Source organism: Acipenser ruthenus, unplaced genomic scaffold, assembly GCF_902713425.1.
Source record: "Acipenser ruthenus unplaced genomic scaffold, fAciRut3.2 maternal haplotype, whole genome shotgun sequence".
In the NCBI taxonomy this organism is placed as follows: Eukaryota; Metazoa; Chordata; class Actinopteri; order Acipenseriformes; family Acipenseridae; genus Acipenser; species Acipenser ruthenus.
Window position 1 is genome coordinate 93,836 of NW_026707510.1, and position 19,734 is coordinate 113,569.

General features: G+C 44.2%; 1 protein-coding gene across 15 annotated transcripts in view; it reads left to right on the forward strand.

Annotated features, from left to right (window-relative positions):
- The window catches only part of LOC117966726 (catenin delta-1-like), a 45,925-nt gene that overhangs the window by 18,472 nt on the left and 7,719 nt on the right, over window positions 1-19,734 (forward strand). For 7 of the 15 annotated variants that reach the window (XM_059018902.1, XM_059018910.1, XM_059018901.1 and 4 more), the window contains exons 3-14: window positions 2,699-2,882; window positions 5,198-5,400; window positions 8,887-8,958; window positions 9,767-9,916; window positions 10,375-10,778; window positions 13,060-13,353; window positions 14,963-15,215; window positions 16,050-16,272; window positions 17,134-17,317; window positions 17,547-17,664; window positions 18,281-18,440; window positions 18,923-18,940. In XM_059018902.1, coding sequence (XP_058874885.1) covers window positions 5,257-5,400; window positions 8,887-8,958; window positions 9,767-9,916; window positions 10,375-10,778; window positions 13,060-13,353; window positions 14,963-15,215; window positions 16,050-16,272; window positions 17,134-17,317; window positions 17,547-17,664; window positions 18,281-18,440; window positions 18,923-18,940 — 2,020 coding nt within the window. In that variant the 5' untranslated portion in view covers window positions 2,699-2,882; window positions 5,198-5,256. The remainder of the gene's footprint in view (window positions 1-2,698; window positions 2,883-5,197; window positions 5,401-8,886; window positions 8,959-9,766; window positions 9,917-10,374; window positions 10,779-13,059; window positions 13,354-14,962; window positions 15,216-16,049; window positions 16,273-17,133; window positions 17,318-17,546; window positions 17,665-18,280; window positions 18,441-18,922; window positions 18,941-19,734) is intronic. The other 8 variants (XM_059018913.1, XM_059018912.1, XM_059018914.1 and 5 more) reach the window with 3 other exon arrangements.

Below are 19,734 nucleotides of genomic sequence, written 5' to 3' on the forward strand. Positions count from 1 at the left end.
GGCTGGCCTTTTTCTCGTTCCCCTAAAAGTTTCTTTATGGATCACAGTGCAGGTTGTGCTGCTGGACAGTTGGCGGGTTTTTAGTTCTGTGAATTGTGTTTTTCTTCGGTTCTGTGCACGCGGTGATGTCACAGGATACACGCTGCGCTGGAACTGCGACACTAATGTCCGGGAGGGGGGGGCGGGGACATTTTTTGTGACTGTCTGCTGATTAAGATCAAGTGACAAGTACCAGTGTGTGTTTTTGTGCGAGTGGTTCTCCTGAAATAACCAAATTCTCAAACCCAGACCCACCCCCGTCACTTGAAACCGAATCCTGTGATTTTACCCCCCCTTTTTGTTACATTTTTAAAAATATTTTTTCATATTTATATTTATTTCTTAGCAGACACCCTTATCCAGGGCGACTTACAATTGTTACAAGATATCACATTATTTTTACATACAATTACCCATTTATACAGCTGGGTTTTTACTGGAGCAATCTAGGTAAAGTACCTTGCTCAAGGGTACAGCAACAGTGTCCCCCACCTGGGATTGAACCCACAACCCTCCGGTCCAGAGTTCTCTTTCTTTACCTTCTCATCTTTATTCTCTCTCTCTCGTGTTTTGTATCCTGCTGTAAGACCACAGCTGAGCTCATTGTAGTTAAAGAACTACAGCTCCCATCATGCCTCACCCTTGCCGCAGGTGCAAAGGCATGCTGGGAGCTGTAGTCCTAACCAGGGCTGTACTGATTCTATCTTGAGACAAGACCACATCGTACCGCATTGTAGTCTGCAGAGTGGCTCTTGAAAGATTTAGAAAGTGTGTTTTTTATTTTTTTATTATATAGTTCTTGCGTTTTGAATAATCACATTATCAAGGTCTCCTATCACCTGTCTCGTATTCCATGAGGAAACGGTTGGCTGAATTTTCGCTTACAAAGTTTTTCAGCTTCAGAGTTTTCTTTTCTGTGTGTGTCTGTGCTGTGACTCCCTCCCCCTTCCTCCTCTTGGTGTGGTTCTCAGTTTGGTTTGTCTAAACTAAGCCACGCTGTTGCTCAATCAGCACAGTGATTAGGCAAGCCCTTCCCCACAGTGACGTGTGATTCTCCGCAGTGTGAGAAGCTGTGATTCACACAGTCCTGCGCTTTCCTCACACTGTGCCATCGCTGGAAGGCTTGCATTTACCACAGGAGTGTGTGTGTGTGAGAGAGAGAGAGAGAGAGAAAGAGATATATATCTATATATCTATAGAGATAGATAGAATCAGGGGGAGTGATAAACCTCCAAGTGTGAATACTTAAGTTCACAAACCTGGGAATAAGTTAGTTTTAAAAATTATATATATAAAATAAATGTATTAATTTATTTCTAAGCAGACGCCCTTATCCAGGGCGATTTTACAGTCGTAAACAAAAATACATTTCAAGAATCAAAGTACAAGTAATAATACAATTAAGAGCAAGATAAATACAATGACTTTGGTTCTAGCAAGTACAAGAATATGACAAAATACGATTCAATAACGGAGCAGATAACAGTGTCAGTGATAGTTACATCAGGATATGATTAAATACAAAATACTACAGATTAAATAACACTTGACAGATTACAGTACTTAAATGCAGTAAAACAGGGAGCAGATAAGAGCAAGTAAAGTGCATTGTGTGTGTGTGTGTATATATAAAAAATAAAAAAATAAAAATTAGGCAAGTTTGTGAAACATTTTGTAGATTTGTGATTTATTTAAAAACCAGGTATCCCTCAAGAAGTATCATCTTAGTGAAACTTGAACGCATGTGAACAGGGTGGGGGGGGGGGGTCTTATTATTATTTTTATCAGTTCAAATTCCTTTAAATTAATTCAAGGGGCCTTGGTTGTCCATCAGTTTTAGAGAAAGGGTCTCGATACCAGGAGGTTCAAATCCCGGCTGAGCCTCCGACTCCCTGTGTGTGTGTGACCCTGAGCAAGTCACTGAACCTCCTTGTGCTCCATTCTTCAGGATGAGACGTCAAACAAACAAGCTCCTATTGGAAGTGACTCTGCAGCAGCCACTGACTCCCTGTGTGTGTGTGTGTGACCCTGAGCAAGTCACTGAACCTCCTTGTGCTCCGTCCTTCAGGATGAGACGTCAAACAAACGAGCTCCTATTGGAAGTGACTCTGCAGCAGCCACTGACTCCCTGTGTGTGTGTGTGACCCTGAGCAAGTCACTGAACCTCCTTGTGCTCCGTCCTTCAGGATGAGACGTCAAACAAACGAGCTCCTATTGGAAGTGACTCTGCAGCAGCCACTGACTCCCTGTGTGTGTGTGTGTGACCCTGAGCAAGTCACTGAACCTCCTTGTGCTCCGTCCTTCAGGATGAGACGTCAAACAAACGAGCTCCTATTGGAAGTGACTCTGCAGCAGCAGCAGTTGTTGATGATGCAGAGTTCACCCCCTAGTCTCTGGAAGTTGCTTTGGATAAGAGTCTGCAGAATGAAAAATAATTGCAATTGATTTAAAGGGAATTGTAAATTTAAGAATTTATTTTAAAGGATTTGCGATCAATCCCAGCACTGTCGTTTTGAAATGATCAATTTCCATGACAAACGTTTCCACTGAAGTCTCGACTCCTCCTTTCTTATTTCCTAATGAATCAATGGTTTAATTGCACCTCTTTCTTGGTATTTAGAGTGATTTATTCTCTTTTTATTTCTCTCCTTTTCTGCAGCTTCTGCGTTCCCTTCTTCCTCCCTTCCCTCCCTCCCTCCTCCTCCTCCTCCCTCGTTCTGAAGCTGGTGGTTTTTTACGGGCTGCTTCTTCCCATGAGCCTTTGCAACTAGACGCTTCCTCCCTCCTCCCCCTAACTTCCTGCTCCGCCCCCCAGTCAGTCTGCCAGCCAATCAGGGGCACAGGTCGGTATCCACTTCCTTTTTTGTTTTTTTTAATGATCTGCTTTATTTATTCTAATAAATAAAATTGTTTGCATAGCTTATGAATGATCTGCTAACACATGGTTTAAAATCCGTCCTCTCCTCCCTGTCCTATTTTGCTGGTGATTTTGCAAGCTTCTCAGACTATTTTTTCCTAGTTCCTGGTTTTTTTTGCTTCAGTCCTTTGAGCAGTTCAGAGTTCTGTCGCACCTCTAATCAAGAGTTCTTGGCTTTTTGAAATTTATTTTCAAACCTGGCTTGGAGACGCTTGTCTGGAGAGTCCTACCTGCCTCCCTTGCGCTGTTGCGTGATTGGATTGAGGGACAGGAGCCTGGCTGTTAGGATTCCCCAGGCAAGCTTCTCAGAGCCAGCTAGACAGCTTTAAAATGAGAAGAAATCGATTCTTATTGGAGGAGTGACGGAGCGGTTCAGATCGACCTGAAGCTAATAGGACAGGAGGAGGGGGGGATGAGGGAGAGAGGGATGAGAGGGAGGGGGGATGAGGGAGAAGGGGAAGGGGAGGGGGGGGATGAGGGATGGGCTGAGCATTTACTTTTATCCCATTTTGTGTTTTGTAGCCTCATTTTTTTGTATTTCTTTTTAAAATATATTTAATTTAAATTTAATTCCTATAAGATGTGAAATATGTTTTATAACTGGTTTAAACGGTATCTTGGCAAGAATTGGTTTCTAAAACCAAGCAATTGGCTCGCTTAAAAAAATAAAATAAATAAAAATAAAATTTATATATAAAATATAAATAACTTATACTTGGAGGTTACAAAGCTGTGAAGTTTCGCCTTTCTGAGCAACACATTTTTAGCAATTTACTGAAAGTTTCAAAGCTTGATTTATTACAAAATATCTTAACCCACACAGTGTCTAACCCTGCTCAAACTCCTGGCTCCTGATCATTTCAATATTAATAATAATAATACTAGACTTCATTGAGGGGAGCTCTGAACCCCAGGACTGGGTGCACCAGCAGCAGCAGCAGCAGCAGGGCTAGTGTGAGTTTGTAACCCTGCTCAAACTCCTGGCTCCTGATCATTTCAATATTAATAATAATAATACTAGACTTCATTGAGGGGAGCTCTGAACCCCAGGACTGGGTGCAGCAGCAGCAGCAGCAGCAGCAGGGCTAGTGTGAGTTTCTAACTCAGATAAACGTGTGAAACTAAACCCATGATCACCCAGCTCGAGGCAGTTTAAAAATAGGCAGGTGTTTTGAAAGGTGAGGAGGAAATGTGTTGCTTGGTTTGGAGAAAGCTTCTCGTGGGATTAGAGTGAAGAGGGAAAGTGAAACGTGGGGTCAGTTTGAAACGTTTTAATGAAATGGCTGAATATTCTTTCCTTCTGTGTTTTAGTTTTAGTTTCTGGGGCTCAAATCTCAACCCTTTTATGCATGAAATTTTAAAATAGTTTAGGGGGGAGAATGGCGTTCTCATGAGGTCATCATCTTCCATGTAAAGACTAGAATTAGATTTTCTTTTGTACCAGTTCCTGGTCATGAAAGGGTTAATTCCGGGGTTGCGTTCTAGTTTTAGGGGTGTAAGGAGACGCCGATGTCGCGACGTGCAGGTCGTGATGCGGTGTGAACCGTGATACGGGCTCTCGTCCCCCATGGGCTGTTTGTATTGATGCACCAGAAGATCTAATGATCGTTTTGAAATGAAGGACTGTTCTGTTAAAATGAATGAGAGGGGGAGAGAGCGAGTTCATACCAGCTCTAAAGCACAGCACTCAAGGACTGCAGTGAACTACAGACCTCTATTACTAATGTAAAGAAAGCATCAGGATGCATTGATAGACACTGAATCTGTACAGCCCTAGTTGGGACTACAGCTCCCAGCATGCCTCTGCACCTGCGGCAATGGTGAGGGATGCTGGGAGCTGTAGTTTTTAAACATTGAGCTGTGGTCTTGTATCTCAAACGATAGACCTCTTGTAAAGAAAGCATCAGGATTCATTGGTGCACAGTGAATCGGTCCAGCTCTAGCTGGAACTACAGTTCCCAGCATGCCTCTGCAGCAGTGGTGAGGGATGCTGGGAGCTGTAGTTCTTATTGCGCTGTGATCTTGTAAAGAAAGCATCGCGAATTCATCGATTTTTACACAGTGAATCGGTCCAGCCCTGATTTTCTAATAGATAATGGAAATTAAAAACAGACCCCTATTGGAATATTTTTCCAGCCCTTCCAAACATTTTAAACCAGTCCTAATTTTCTATTCTCATCTATTTCTTTTTTAATCTCCTTGCTGTTTTTTCCCGAACTCTGTCGCTGTTCTCCCCGGCAGCCCTCCTCCTCTCCTCCTCCTCCTCGCTCCCCCTCTCCTCCTCGCTCCCCTGTTCCTCGATGGAGGACTCCGATGTGGAGTGCACAGCCAGCCTGCTGGCCTCCGTGCGCGAGCAGGAGGTGCAGTTCGAGAGGCTGACCCGTGCGCTTGAGGAAGAGAGACGCGGCACTCAGAGAGGGACGCTCCCACGCGGCGCGCAGCAGGTAAAACACCCCCCCCTCCACTTCCTGTGTCCTCTAACACCGGTGTGCAGCCGGTAAAACGTCCCCCCGCTTCCCGTGTCATGTGAGAATGGTTCCGTGGTGCGTCGGGGGGGTCTTGCTGTTGGAGATTCAGCTCAGTTTTTGGGAGGTGGTTTTAGTAACACAAAAAAAACATTTTTTAAACTAATATTTTTTAAACAAATTTAATCACCTTTTTTTTTGTTCTTGTCCCTGATTTTTTGTTAGAGGGTTGGTTGACTCTCCTCTCCGCTCGGTGGAGTGAGAGTTGGGTTTGAATCGGGCAGGATCGGCTGAGTCTCTCCGAGTCTGTCCGCTCTGAACTGCAGTGCGCTGCGCTGTGGTCTTGTGTCTCAAACGATACAGTCCTCTATTACTAATACATGCAAAGAAAGCATCAGGATTCATTGATACACACTGAATCTGTACAGCCCTAGTTAGGACTGCAGCTCCCAGCATGCCTCTGCATCTGCAGCAATGGCGAGGGATGCTGGGAGCTGTAGTTTAGATGCTGTGCTGTGGTCTTGTATCTCAAATGACAGATCTCTATTGCTATACTTGTCTTGTATCACAACCGATAGACCTCTTACTATACATTGTGTAAAGAAAGCATCGCGATTTCATTGATGCACAGTGGAGTGTTGCACACCTAACTAGAACTACAGTTCCCAGCATGCCTCTGCACCCGCGGCAATGGTGAAGGGTGCTGGGAGCTGTAGTTCTTAAACAACGAGCTGTGGTCTTGTATCAAGCGATGCAGACTTCTATTACGATGCATCATGTAACGAAAGCTTCACAATACACACTGAATCAGTACAGCCTAAGCTAGGACTGCAGCTCCCAGCATGCCTCTGCTCCCGCGGCAATGGTGAGGGATGCTGGGAGCTGTAGTTCTCAAACGATACAGGCCTCTTGCTAAGATCCATCCTGTAAGGAAATCATCAGGATTTAGAGATGCCTGTGCTTCTTTCCCACAGTGAACTGGTTTTTGTTTAATTCCCTGGTAACTGTTTTTGTAGGAGTCGGGTTCTGAAATGGTGTCCTTTTTTTTGTTTCTCTGTTTTTACCTTAATTTTTTCAAAACGGTTATTCTAACTTTTTTTAAATACTGAAAATGTCCGCTGTGCGTTCCGAACGCGTCGTTTTTGGATAATGTCCCGTTTCTTTTTTGAGGGTGGGTGTGGTGGTAGACAGATGCCACTGTTGCGTGTGTTTTTATTTATTTATTTATATAAACGTGTTTTGAATTTTACCCCAATGCTGAAGTGAAGGGTAGAAGATTTATAATGACATGCTGGGTCTAATTTTCCATTAGCAATGCGAACATCCTGTCTGTACAGTCGGGTTATACAGTCAGAACTGACTAAACACGCTGAGATATCTAGCTATCCTATCTATCTATATCTATATCTATCTATCTATCTATCTCTATCTATCTATCTATCTATCTATTATATAATCCTGTCTATATTATAGAGATCTAGCTATCCTATCAATATCTATCTATCTATCTATCTATCTATCTATCTATCTGTTATATAATCCTGTCTATTATAGAGATCTAGCTATCCTATCAATATCTATTATATAATCCTGTCTATTAGAGATCTAGCTCTCCTATCAATATCTATTATATAATCCTGTCTATTAGAGATCTAGCTATCCTATCAATATCTATTATATAATCTAGCTATCCTCTTTATATCTATTATATAATCCTGTATTATAGAGATCTAGCTATCCTATCTATCTATTATATAATCCTATCTATATTATAGATATCTATCTATCTATTATATAATCCTGTCTATTATAGAGATCTAGCTATCTATCCTATCTATTTATCTATTATATAATCCTGTATTATAGAGATCTAGCTATCCTGTCTATCTATTATATAATCCTGTATTATAGGTATCTATCTATCCTGTCCATCTATTATATAATCCTGTCTATTATAGATATCTATCTATCTATCTATCTATCTATTATATAATCCTGTCTATTATAGATATCTATCTATCTATCTATCTATCTATTATATAATCCTGTCTATTATAGAGATCTATCTACCCTATCAATATCTATTATATAATCCTGTCTATTATAGAGATCTAGCTATCCTATCTATCTATCTATTATATAATCCTGTCTTATTATAGAGATCTAGCTCTCCTATCAATATCTATTATATAATCCTGTCTATATTATAGAGATCTAGCTATCCTATCTATTTATTATATAATCCTGTCTTATTATAGAGATCTAGCTCTCCTATCAATATCTATTATATAATCCTGTCTATTATAGAGATCTAGCTCTCCTATCAATATCTATTATATAATCCTGTCTATATTATAGAGATCTAGCTATCCTATCTATTTATTATATAATCCTGTCTTATTATAGAGATCTAGCTCTCCTATCAATATCTATTATATAATCCTGTCTATTAGAGATCTAGCTCTCCTATCAATATCTATTATATAATCCTGTCTATTATAGAGATCTAGCTATCCTATCAATATCTATTATATAATCCTGTCTATTATAGAGATCTAGCTCTCCTATTTATATCTATTATATAATCCTGTCTATTATAGAGATCTAGCTCTCCTATCAATATCTATTATATAATCCTGTCTATTATAGAGATCTAGCTCTCCTATCAATATCTATTATATAATCCTGTCTATTATAGAGATCTAGCTCTCCTGTCCATCTATTATATAATCGTGTCTATTATAGAGATCTAGCTATCCTGTCCATCTATTATATAATCCTGTATTATAGAGATCTAGCTATCCTATCTATCTATTATATAATCCTGTCTATTATAGAGATCTAGCTCTCCTATCAATATCTATTATATAATCCTATCTATATTATAGATATCTATCTATCTATTATATAATCCTGTCTTATTATAGAGATCTAGCTCTCCTATCAATATCTATTATATAATCCTGTCTATTATAGAGATCTAGCTATCCTATCAATATCTATTATATAATCCTGTATTATAGAGATCTAGCTCTCCTATCAATATCTATTATATAATCCTGTCTATTATAGATATCTAGCTATCCTATTTATATTATCTATTAGAATCTATTTATATTATATTATCTATCTATATAATCATATCTATTATATAATCTATATTTTCTATTAGGTCTATCTCTATAATACTCTCTCGTCTATCTATTATCTGTTATATAATGTATTTATATTATCTATTATAATATTTATCTATATAATCTATTTATCCATATGCTCTCTCTATAACCTGTTTATCTATATAATCTCTCTATTATATTATCAATCAGTTATATAATCTATCTGAATAAATGTAAGTATGACGGGAACCTCAGATCCCTGCTAGTCTGGGCTCCCTGAAGCCAGCCGGTAAGATCAGTTCCTTTTACAGACTTTATTAATCTCTTTCCTGTGTGATTTCTGATTCAGAACGGGAGGTTACCTGGCGATGCTGAGTTCGAGCGACAGAAAGTATCTGAAGTCTATCTGAACGGAACACAGGTGAGAGAGAGAGAGAGAGTGTGTGTGTGTGTGTGTGTGTGTGTGTGTGTGTGTGTGTGTGTGTGTGTTCATACCCGCCATAAAACACACTTCGTTCATTCGAGAAGTGTGATCCAGTCCTGGTTTCACTAGGAGTTTAATAAGACACACCCGAGCTTGTTAGCTAGACACACTGGGGCTGATCAAGCTGGTAGTAAAACCTGGACTGGGTGACACTGCTGTGGAATAGGAGTCTGATTACCAGCCCTGCAATGTAATTGCATTAAGAGTCTGCAGGGCTGGGAATGAGACTCCCGCTGCACAGCAGTGTGATCCAGTCCTGGTTTCACTAGGAATTTAATAATAAGACACACCTGAGCTTGTTAGCTAGACGTACTGGGGCTGATCAAGCTGGTAGTAAAACCTGGACTGGGTGACACTGCTGTGGAACAGGAGTCTCGTTACCAGCACATTAATTTAGCTGCACTCCGAACACGGTTAGCATGGTTTTTAATACCCGAGTTTAAACGTGATTTTAAAATTGAACCGTGCTGTCCCTGCGGTATATAGCAGTGTGGAGTAGTGGTCAGGGCTCTGGACTCTTGACCGGAGGGTCTTGGGTTCAATCCCAGGTGGAGGACACTGCTGCTGTACCCTTGAGCAAGGTGCTTTTACCTAGATTGCTCCAGTAAAAACCCAACTGTATAAATGGGGAATTGTATGTAAAAATAATGTGATATCTTGTAACAATTGCAAGTTGCCCTGGATAAGGACGTCTGCTAAGAAATTCATTATATATAATATGATGGTTCACTTGTCTGTCTCCTAGCCGCAGCAGTACAGCACTCTGACCAGGATGTTGGACCCGGGCCACTTTGTGGAGGAGACGGTCACGATGGAGGAGGATCCCGACCTGCCTGCCTCCGTGGTTTCCGTGGAAACGTCGGAAGACGGGACCACGCGCAGGACGGAGACCACGGTAAGGATGACGTGTCAAAAAAGTGTCTCAACTCCCGGAGTCTTGCAGCTAGGACTACAGCTCCCAGCATGCCTCTGCTCCTGCAGCTGTGGTGAGGGATGCTGGGAGCTGTAGTTCTTGAATTGCAATGAGTTTGAGCAGTTGTGGTCTTGTATTTTGATATACAGTGGAATAGGTACAGCCTGGGCTAGAACTACGGCTCCCAGCATGCCTCTGCTCCTGCAGCCGTGGCGAGGGATGCTGGGAGCTGTAGTTCTTGAACTGCAATAAGTTTGAGTGGTGGTTGTCTTGTATTTTGATATACAGTGGAATAGGTACAGCCTGGGCTAGGACTACAGTTCCCAGCATGCCTCTGATCCTGCAGCCATTGTGAGGGATGCTGGGAGCTGTAGTTCCTAAACTACAAAAGGCTCTGCTGTGGTTTTTGTATGTAATTTCTCTCTCTTACACACCACCAGGTGAAGAAGGTTGTAAAGACGGTCACGACTCGCACTGTGATCCCCTCAGTCTCTGTCTCGGACGCCCTCTCCCTCGACGGCTCAATCCAGGGGGGCAACGGCTTCTCCGGGGGCTCCATGCAGGGCGGGGGGGCCCCGGGGAACGGGGGGGGCTACAACGCCACGCTGGAGCGCATGTACCGGGGAGGAGGAGGAGGAGGGACCCCCGCTCCTCCTGCGGGAAACATGTACATGGGACCCCCGGGCACCGCCACCGTACCCCGAAACTACCACTACGCAGACTCCGCTGGGGGGTACCCGCGGGGAGGAGGGGGCTACGGGGAGACCAACAACTACCGTCCAGGCCCCCCCTCGGAGGCTTACGCCAGCCTGTCGAGAATGCAGCACATGGATGACAGATACAGGTGAGAGACGGGGGAGGGGTGCGATTCGTAACAAATTCCCGTTTGGAGCTAAACCTCGGCACACCCTATCTTTGTAATTAATTTATACCGTTTTAATCAGTTAATTTTTTTAGACGTCAAACAAACGAGCTCCTATTGGAAGTGACTCTGCAGCAGCCACTGACTCCCTGTGTGTGTGTGACCCTGAGCAAGTCACTGAACCTCCTTGTGCTCCGTCCTTCAGGATGAGACGTCAAACAAACGAGCTCCTATTGGAAGTGACTCTGCAGCAGCCACTGACTCCCTGTGTGTGTGTGACCCTGAGCAAGTCACTGAACCTCCTTGTGCTCCGTCCTTCAGGATGAGACGTCAAACAAACGAGCTCCTATTGGAAGTGACTCTGCAGCAGCAGCAGCAGTTGTTGATGATGCAGAGTTCACCCCCCTAGTCTCTGGAAGTCTCTTTAGATGAGAGAGTCTCTGCTGAATTGATTCATTACGCATTTTTGTCCTTCGGACGCCACTCCTTGTATTTTTTGGCGACCCTCGTTATTTTTTTTCAGAGTTCTACCGCATGTCACTCTGAATGATAAATCAGTCTGATGGATGCCAGCGACCCTCAGAGAGAGAGAGAGCTATCCCAATCTCTTCGCACCTCTATCCTGTTCACAGCTTCTCAGAAGTAGCGTTCAGAGCTAAGAAACAGCTGCTGGGGTTTGTGCGAGTCGCTGTTCACACACACACACACACACACACACACACACACACACACACACACATCCCCGTCATCCACTTCTTCCTCCACAGAGGAAGTTTTTGCACGTACAGCAGAAGCTCTGAAGTTTTTGCACGTACAGCCGTGATGATAGAGGGATTGGTTTATGTTGTGTGTGTCAGAGAAACCTCAGATTGTTTCAGTGTGTTTAACACGGTCAAGGGAAAAGTGTGTTTTGAAAAGTGGAGGCGTGTTTCCAGGCTTGTGATGCCGTGGAAACCACACCTTTTTTAAATCTAGCGTCTCTGTGATGTCATTCGCTTTGTGATGTCATCCGCTACGTAGCTAATGATGTAACGGCGAGCCGTTTCTGTTGAACCCTTCAGACGTCGCGGCATCGCGTCTGTTTAATCAGTTTAATTTTTATTCTTCAAGACTGTACATTTACATTATCAGTTTTTATTTTTTCTAAAACCACAAACCTTCAGCTCATCCTCGTTGTGTCTGTTCCTTGTAAAGTGCTGGACGATTGCTTCATTAACTTTATTTTTGTTATTTGATCGTGGTTCTGTGTTTTTGTCTATCTCTCATCTGTCTAGTCCAGCAGTCACTACATTTTAGACAGGTTCATTAAGCTGTGGGTAGCCTGGCTATAGTGGTGTCTGTCTCCTGTGAGTGTCTGTCTCCTGTGAGTGTCTGTTTGTCTTGTGAGTGTCTGTCTGTGTGTCCTGTGACTGTCTCCTGTGTGTGTCACTCTCGTTGTGTTTGCTCACAAGACTGAAATCATAAGATAAGATCTGTGTGTGTGTGTGTGTGTGTGTGTGTGTGTGTGTGTGTCTCTGTCCTGTGAGTCTGTCTGTGTCCTGTGTGTCTGTTCTGTGAGTCTGTGTCTGTCCTGTGTGTGTCACTCTCGTTGTGGTTGCTCACAAGACTGAAATCATAAGATAAGAGCTCTGTGTGTTTAGCATCGCCTACAATTGTAGGATTGAGGTGAGGCTTGAGAAAAAATAAACTATATGAACGCAGTTTAGATGCTATTATTTAACATCCTCTGATATGGAGGGGGGGGGGGGGACTCTACCGGAAGCCACAATAGCAGTCCAGTAGTATTTCATATTAGATTTCAGAAATGAAACAAAATGTGATTTCTTTAAGTATATCCTAAAATTCTAGGATGCAAAGCCCTCTCTCTCTCTCCCCTCTCTCTCTCTCTCTCTCTCATATCCAGTGTTGTGTGGTTCTGATAGATTCCTCTCTCTCTCCTCTCTCCTCTCTCTCTCTCTCTCTCTCTCTGATCCAGTGCTGTGTGGTTCTGATAGACTCCCCTCTCTCTCTCCTCTCTCTGATCCAGTGCTGTGTGGTTCTGATAGACTCCCCCCCCCCCCCTCTCTCTCTCTCGTGTCTCTCTCTCTCGTGTCTCTCTCTCTCGTGTCTCTCTCTCTCGTGTCTCTCTCTCTCGTGTCTCTCTCTCTCGTGTCTCTCTCTCTCGTGTCTCTCTCTCTCGTGTCTCTCTCTCTCTCTCTCTCTCTCTCTGATCCAGTGTTGTGTGGTTCTGATAGACTCCCCTCTCTCTCTCTCTGTCTCTCAGGCCCGCGGACGGGTACCGCACTCTCGATGCGGGGTACCGGGCCCCCAGCAGGCAGGCCGACCCGTACGCAGCCCAGCCGCAGGTGCGCATGGGGAGCAACCTGGAGCTGAGCCGAGGGGGGCACCCCGAAAGATTCGTCCCCGAGTCCTACGGCCTGGAGGACGACCAGAGGAGCCTGGGATACGAGGACCTGGACTACGGGCTGGCCCCGGGGGGCCTGGGGGGGGCCCGAGACTACCCCAGCATGACCCTGAGGAGCGCGGGGGGCACGCTGGACCCCCGCCGGAGGCTCAGGTACCCGGGGGGGTGGTTTTTAATGTCTCATCTTGAATCGTGATGTGGGGGAGTGCTGTTACTGGAGTAGCAAGTAAAACAAACTGGGAATGTGGAGTCAGAAGAGTAATGTCGGGTTTCCAGAACTCTGTGTGTGTGTGTACCCTCGGTAAATCTCTCCTCTTTGTCTTTGTCCTTTCTTTCTTTCTTTCTTTCTTTCTTTCTTTCTTTCTTTCTTTTTCTCCTTTCTTTCTTTTCTTTCTTTCGTTTTTCTTTTTTTCTCTTTCGTTCTTTCTTTCTTTCTTTCTTTCTTTCTTTCTTTCTTTTTCTCCTTTCTTTCTTTTCTTTCTTTCGTTTTTCTTTTTTTCTCTTTCGTTCTTTCTTTCTTTCTTTCTTTCTTTCTTTCTTTCTCTTTCTTTCGTTCTCTTTCTTTCGTTCTTTCTTTCTCGTTCTTTCTTTTTCTCTTTCTTTCTCTCTCCTTTCTTTCGTTCTTTCTTTCTCGTTCTCTCTCATTCTTTCTTTTTCTCCTTTCTTTCTTTCTTTCTTTCTTTCTTTCTTTCTTTCCTTCTTTCTTTATCTCTTTCTTTCTCTCTTTCGTTCTTTTTCTTTTTTTCTCTTTCGTTCTTTCTTCTTTCTTTCTTTCTTTCTCTCTTTCTTTCTCTTTCTCTCCTTTCTTTCTCTCTTTCTTTCTCTCTTTCGTTCTTTTTCTTTTTTTCCTCTTCTTTCTTTCTTTCTTTGTCTCTTTTTTCTTTCTTTCTTTCTTTCTTTCTTTCTTTCTTTCTTTCTTTCTTTCTTTGTCTCTCTTTTTCTTTCTCTCGTTCTTTCTTTTTCTTTCTTTCTTTCTTTCTTTCTTTTTTCTTTCTTTCTCTCATTCTTTCTTTTTCTTTCTTTCTTTCTTTCTTTCTTTCTTTCTTTCTTTGTCTCTCTTTTTCTTTCTCTCGTTCTTTCTTTCTTTTTTCTTTCTTTCTCTCATTCTTTCTTTTTCTTTCTTTGTCTCTCTTTTTCTTTCTTTCTCTCGTTCTTTCTTTTTCTTTCTTTCTTTCTCTCATTCTTTCTTTTTCTTTCTTTGTCTCTCTTTTTCTTTCTTTCTCTCGTTCTTTCTTTCTTTTTCTTTCTTTCTTTCTTTTTCTTTCTTTCTTTCTTTCTTTCTCTTTCTTTCGTTCTCTTTCTTTCTTTTTCTTTCTCTCTTTCTCTTTCGTTCTTTCTTTCTTTCTTTTCTCTCCTTTCTTTCTCTTTCATTCTTTCTCTTTCTCTTTCTTCTTTCTCTTTCGTTCTTTCTTTCTTTTCTCTCCTTTCTTTCTTTCCCTCTTTCTTTCTCTCTCTCTCTCTCTCTCTCTCTCTCTCGCTGTCTGTCACTGTAGGTGCTATGAGGCTTTTTCTTTCTTTCTTTCTTTCTCTCCTTTCTTTTGTCCCTGTGTATTTCTCTCCGTGTGTCTCTTTCTCTCTCTGTCTGTCTCCTGTCTGTCTCTGTCTCCTGTCTTTCTCTTTCTCTGTCTGTCTCCTGTCTGTCTCTGTCTGTCACTGTGTAGGTGCTATGAGGACAGTGAGATGGGGGTGGGTGCAGGGGCCCCCGATTTTTTTACTGGTGCAGCAGGGTACCCCACTAACTGTGTCCTGTCTCTGTGTGCAGGAGCTATGAGGACACCCTGGACAGTGACATGGGGGGAGGGGACCCCTATTACTGGGCGAGCAACGCCCCTCTGGCCCAGGCGGAGCGGGGGAGCATGGCCAGTCTGGACGGCACGCTGCGGAAGGGGGGGGCGCCCCAAAACTGGAGGCAGCCGGAGCTCCCCGAGGTCATCGCCATGCTGAACTACCGACTGGACCCCGTGAAATCCAACGCAGCCGCCTTTCTACAGCACCTCACCTTCCAGAACGACAAGGTAATCAATCGAGCGATCGATCAGTGATCAATCCAGCAGCACTGCGCCGTCAATAATCCACACAATCGATTTTAAAAGGGCAACACTCGGATCAATACACCCCCTTCCCTGCAGCGCTTTCAAACAAACGAAGGGTTTACATGAAAGAAAACCAGTAAAAACGGGTTTACAAGCAGGGTAGAGAGAGAGATCTGGGAGTCTTCAGCTGTGCATATAAACTGCGCTTGTAGATCTCTCTCTCGCCCCCTCCTGGTCTGCACTGGACTATCCTGACCTCAGCACCTCGTCACTGGATCCTCAGCTGATGCGCTATCCTTGCACTATTGCACTGCTAATCTGTCACTGTAGATCGAACTCGCTGTGATCCTAACTTGTTGCCTCCTGGTTCATATTGTATTCTAGCAGTGTTATTATTATCTGTACTGTCTGTAAACCTGCACTGTGTTTAAATATGAAGCTTGCATTGTAACCCTGTGCTGTGAGTCGCCTGGGATAAAGCAGGGGTCTGACAAATATCAACTGTGTACATGATCTCTCTCTCTCTCTCTCTCTCCTCTCCTCTCCTCTCCTCTCCTCTCTCTCTCCTTTTTCTGTGTCTGTCTCTCCTTTCTCTCTCCATTTCTCTCGTTCTCTCCTCTTTGTGTGTGTCTTTCCTCTTTCTTTCTGTCTGTCTCTCCTCTATTTCTTTTTCTGTGTCTGTCTCCTCTTTCTGTGTGCCTCCTTTCTTTCATTCTTTCTCCTTCTCTTGCTCTTTTTCTCTTTCCTTGTGTGTGTCTTTCTCTCCCTTTTCTCTACCCTTTTTCTCCTCCCCCTTTTTTTCTCTTTCTCTCTCAGATGAAATCTGACGTCCGTCGTTTGAAGGGGATCCCCGCGCTGGTCGGCCTCCTGGATCACCCCAAGAAAGACGTTCACTACAGCGCCTGCGGGGCCCTGAAGAACATCTCCTTCGGACGGGAGGGAGAGAACAAGGTGGCGATCAAGAACTGTGACGGGGTGCCGGCGCTCGTGAGACTGCTGAGGAAAGCGAGAGACCAGGACCTCACAGACTGCATCACAGGTGAGGGGCGCAGCCCTGCAATACAATAACAATACCAGACCTCACTGAGGGGGGCTCTGAACCCCAGGACTGGGTGCAGCAGCAGCAGCAGGGCTAGTGTGAGTTTGTAACCCTGCTCAAACTCCTGGCTCCTGATCATTTCAATATTAATAATAATAATACTAGACTTCATTGAGGGGCGCTCTGAACCCCAGGACTGGGTGCAGCAGCAGCAGCAGCAGCAGGGCTAGTGTGAGTTTCTAACCCTGCTCAAACTCCTGGCTCCTGATCATTTCAATATTAATAATAATAATACTAGACTTCATTGAGGGGAGCTCTGAACCCCAGGACTGGGTGCAGCAGCAGCAGCAGCAGCAGCAGGGCTAGTGTGAGTTTGTAACCCTGCTCAAACTCCTGGCTCCTGATCATTTCAATATTAATAATAATAATACTAGACTTCACTGAGGGGAGCTCTGAACCCCAGGACTGGGTGCAGCAGCAGCAGCAGCAGGGCTAGTGTGAGTTTCTAACCCTGCTCAAACTCCTGGCTCCTGATCATTTCAATATTAATAATAATAATAATAATACTAGACTTCATTGAGGGGAGCTCTGAACTCCAGGACTGGGTGCAGCAGCAGCAGCAGCAGCAGCAGGGCTAGTGTGAGTTTCTAACCTTGTGCAGTTTATTTATTAATTCTTTTTCTCTTTCTCTTGCCCCCTCTCTCTATTGCCTCTTTCTTTCTTTCTTTCTTCCTCTCTCTCCAAACTCTCTCTCCTCTCGCTCTCTCTCCTCTCTCCTCTCGCTCTCTCTCCTCTCTGCTCTCTCTCTCTCTCTCTCTCTCGCTCTCTCTCGCTCTCTCTCTCTCTCTCTCTCTCTCTCAGGCACCCTGTGGAACCTCTCCTCTCATGACTCTGTGAAGATGGAGATCGTGGATCACGCGCTGCACGCTCTCTCAGATGAGGTCATGGTGCCGCGGTCGGGGTGGGAGAGAGAGCAGAACGAGGACTCCAAACCCAGACACATCGAGTGGGAGACGGCCCTCACCAACACTGCAGGCTGCCTCAGGTACGAGGAGGGGACAAACCCAGACTCCATATTGCACAGCAATGTCACCTAGTCCAGGTTTTACTACCAGCTTGATTAGCCCCAGTGTGTCTAGCTAACAAGCTCAGGTGTGTCTTATTATTAAACTCCTCGTGAAACCAGGACTGGATCACACTGCTGTGCAGCGGGAATAGCAGTGTGTGTATATGACTAGAATAGTGTTTGATCTCTCTCTCGCTCTCTCTCTCAGGAACGTGAGCTCGGAGCGCAGTGAGGCTCGCAGGAAGCTGAGGGAGTGCAGCGGGCTGGTGGACGCGCTCATGTACATCGTGCAGTCACAGATCAACCGCCAGGACGTGGACAACAAGGTGGGGAGAGGAGGGGGGACAGAGGGGAGGAGAGTAGAGGGAAGAGAGGAGAGGGGGGACAGAGGAGAGGGGGAGGAGGATGGAAGGTGGAGAGGAGGAGGGGGGACAGAGCGGAGGAGATTGGAGAGGAGGAGGGGGGACAGAGCGGAGGAGAGTGGAGGGGAGAGTGCAGAACGGGATTAATTGTACTGAGAACAGTTATAGTTTTTTAGTTAATTATTCAGCTGGTTTGAGATCTTCGTCTCTGACTTATTTCCTGTTTTCTTTCTTTCTCAGCTGGTTGATCTGAGTCTGGTCTGAAATGACTGACCTATGTTTGTCATTAATATATGTCTGTGTTTCTCAGCTTGTTTTGAACTGTGCCTGCCTGACTGTTTGTTTAGAACATAAGAAAGTTTCCAAACGAGAGGAGGCCCCATTCAGCCCATCTTGCTCGTTTGGTTGTTAGTAGCTTATTGATCCCAGAATCTCATCAAGCAGCTTCTTGAAGGATCCCAGGGTGTCAGCTTCAACAACATGTCAGCTTCAATATTTTCTTTACTTTCTCTCTCAGCTGGTGTAGAACGGAGTCTGCCTGTGTCCTATAATTCAGATTTTCTCTCTCTCTCTCTCTCAGCTGGTTGAGAACAGCGTGTGTCTGCTCCGAAACCTGTCCTATCAGGTCCACAGGGAGGTCCCGGGATGCGAGCGCTACCAGGAGAACGCCCTCCTCAGCCAGTCCCCAAACTCCAACGGGACCCAGCGAGCCAGCTGCTTCGGGAGCAAGAAGGGCAAAGGTGAGAGAGAGAGACACACACCAGTCAAGACAACTTTGTTTTCGGCTCTTGCACAGTTTTTTTCGTAAGACGTTTTATAAGTAACTTAAAATCTGCAGCTTTTTTTAGGAGCTGAAAGCAATTTTAACCCTTTGCCGGTCCTATTTCGGACCACGTCTGACATAGATGTCAAGTCGAATAGGCTGTTCTGATTAAGAAATAGCGCCCCCTCACACTGTGTAGGCAGAGCAGGGAACTGCAGCTCTGGTTTTTAAGTGTGGCTGTGTTGTGATCTCCAGTGGGACGAGGGAGCTGGTAAACTGGTCCCAGTTTAAGGGTGGTGGTTTTCTTTACTGGTTTCGGGGCTCTTGCTTGCTGCTTGTCTGGTGGGGGTGGGGGTGGGGGGTCAGTCTGGGGGGGGCTGTTTTTTTTTATTTTGCTTTTTGCTACAGATTTCTCATCTCCACTTCTTCCCCTCTTATTTTCTCTTCCTGGTGAGATAGATGAGTGGTTTTCTAAAGGTGAGTTTTTTTTTTTTCGTTTACCTTCCACCTCAACTTTGATGTACAGTAAAACCTCTATTAATCTTTATTTATTATTTTGCTCCAATCGATTAATATAAAGTCACTTTCAGTATTAAGACCGGCCCTCCAGTACAGTACAGTGCTGTGAGTTCACTAGACTAGACTGTATTGAATTTGCTGGTTCTCAGATCCCCAGTACAGTACAGTGCTGTGAGTTCACTAGACTACTGTATTGAATTTGCTGGTTCTCAGATCCCCAGTACAGTACAGTGCTGTGAGTTCACTAGACTACTGTATTGAATTTGCTGGCTCTCAGATCCCAGTACAGTACAGTGCTGTGAGTTCACTAGACTACTGTATTGAATTTGCTGGCTCTCAGATCCCAGTACAGTACAGTGCTGTGAGTTCACTAGACTAGACTGTATTGAATTTGCTGGCTCTCAGATCCCCAGTACAGTACAGTGCTGTAGGTTCACTAGACTGTATTGAATTTGCTGGCTCTCAGATCCCCAGTACAGTACAGTGCTGTTAGTTCACTAGACTACTGTATTGAATTTGCTGGCTCTCAGATCCCAGTACAGTACAGTGCTGTGAGTTCACTAGACTGTATTGAATTTGCTGGCTCTCAGATCCCCAGTACAGTACAGTGCTGTTAGTTCAGTAGACTAGACTGTATTGAATTTGCTGGCTCTCAGATCCCAGTACAGTTCTGTTAGTTCACTAGACTAGACTGTATTGAATTTGCTGGCTCTCAGATCCCCAGTACAGCACAGTGCTGTGAGTTCACTAGA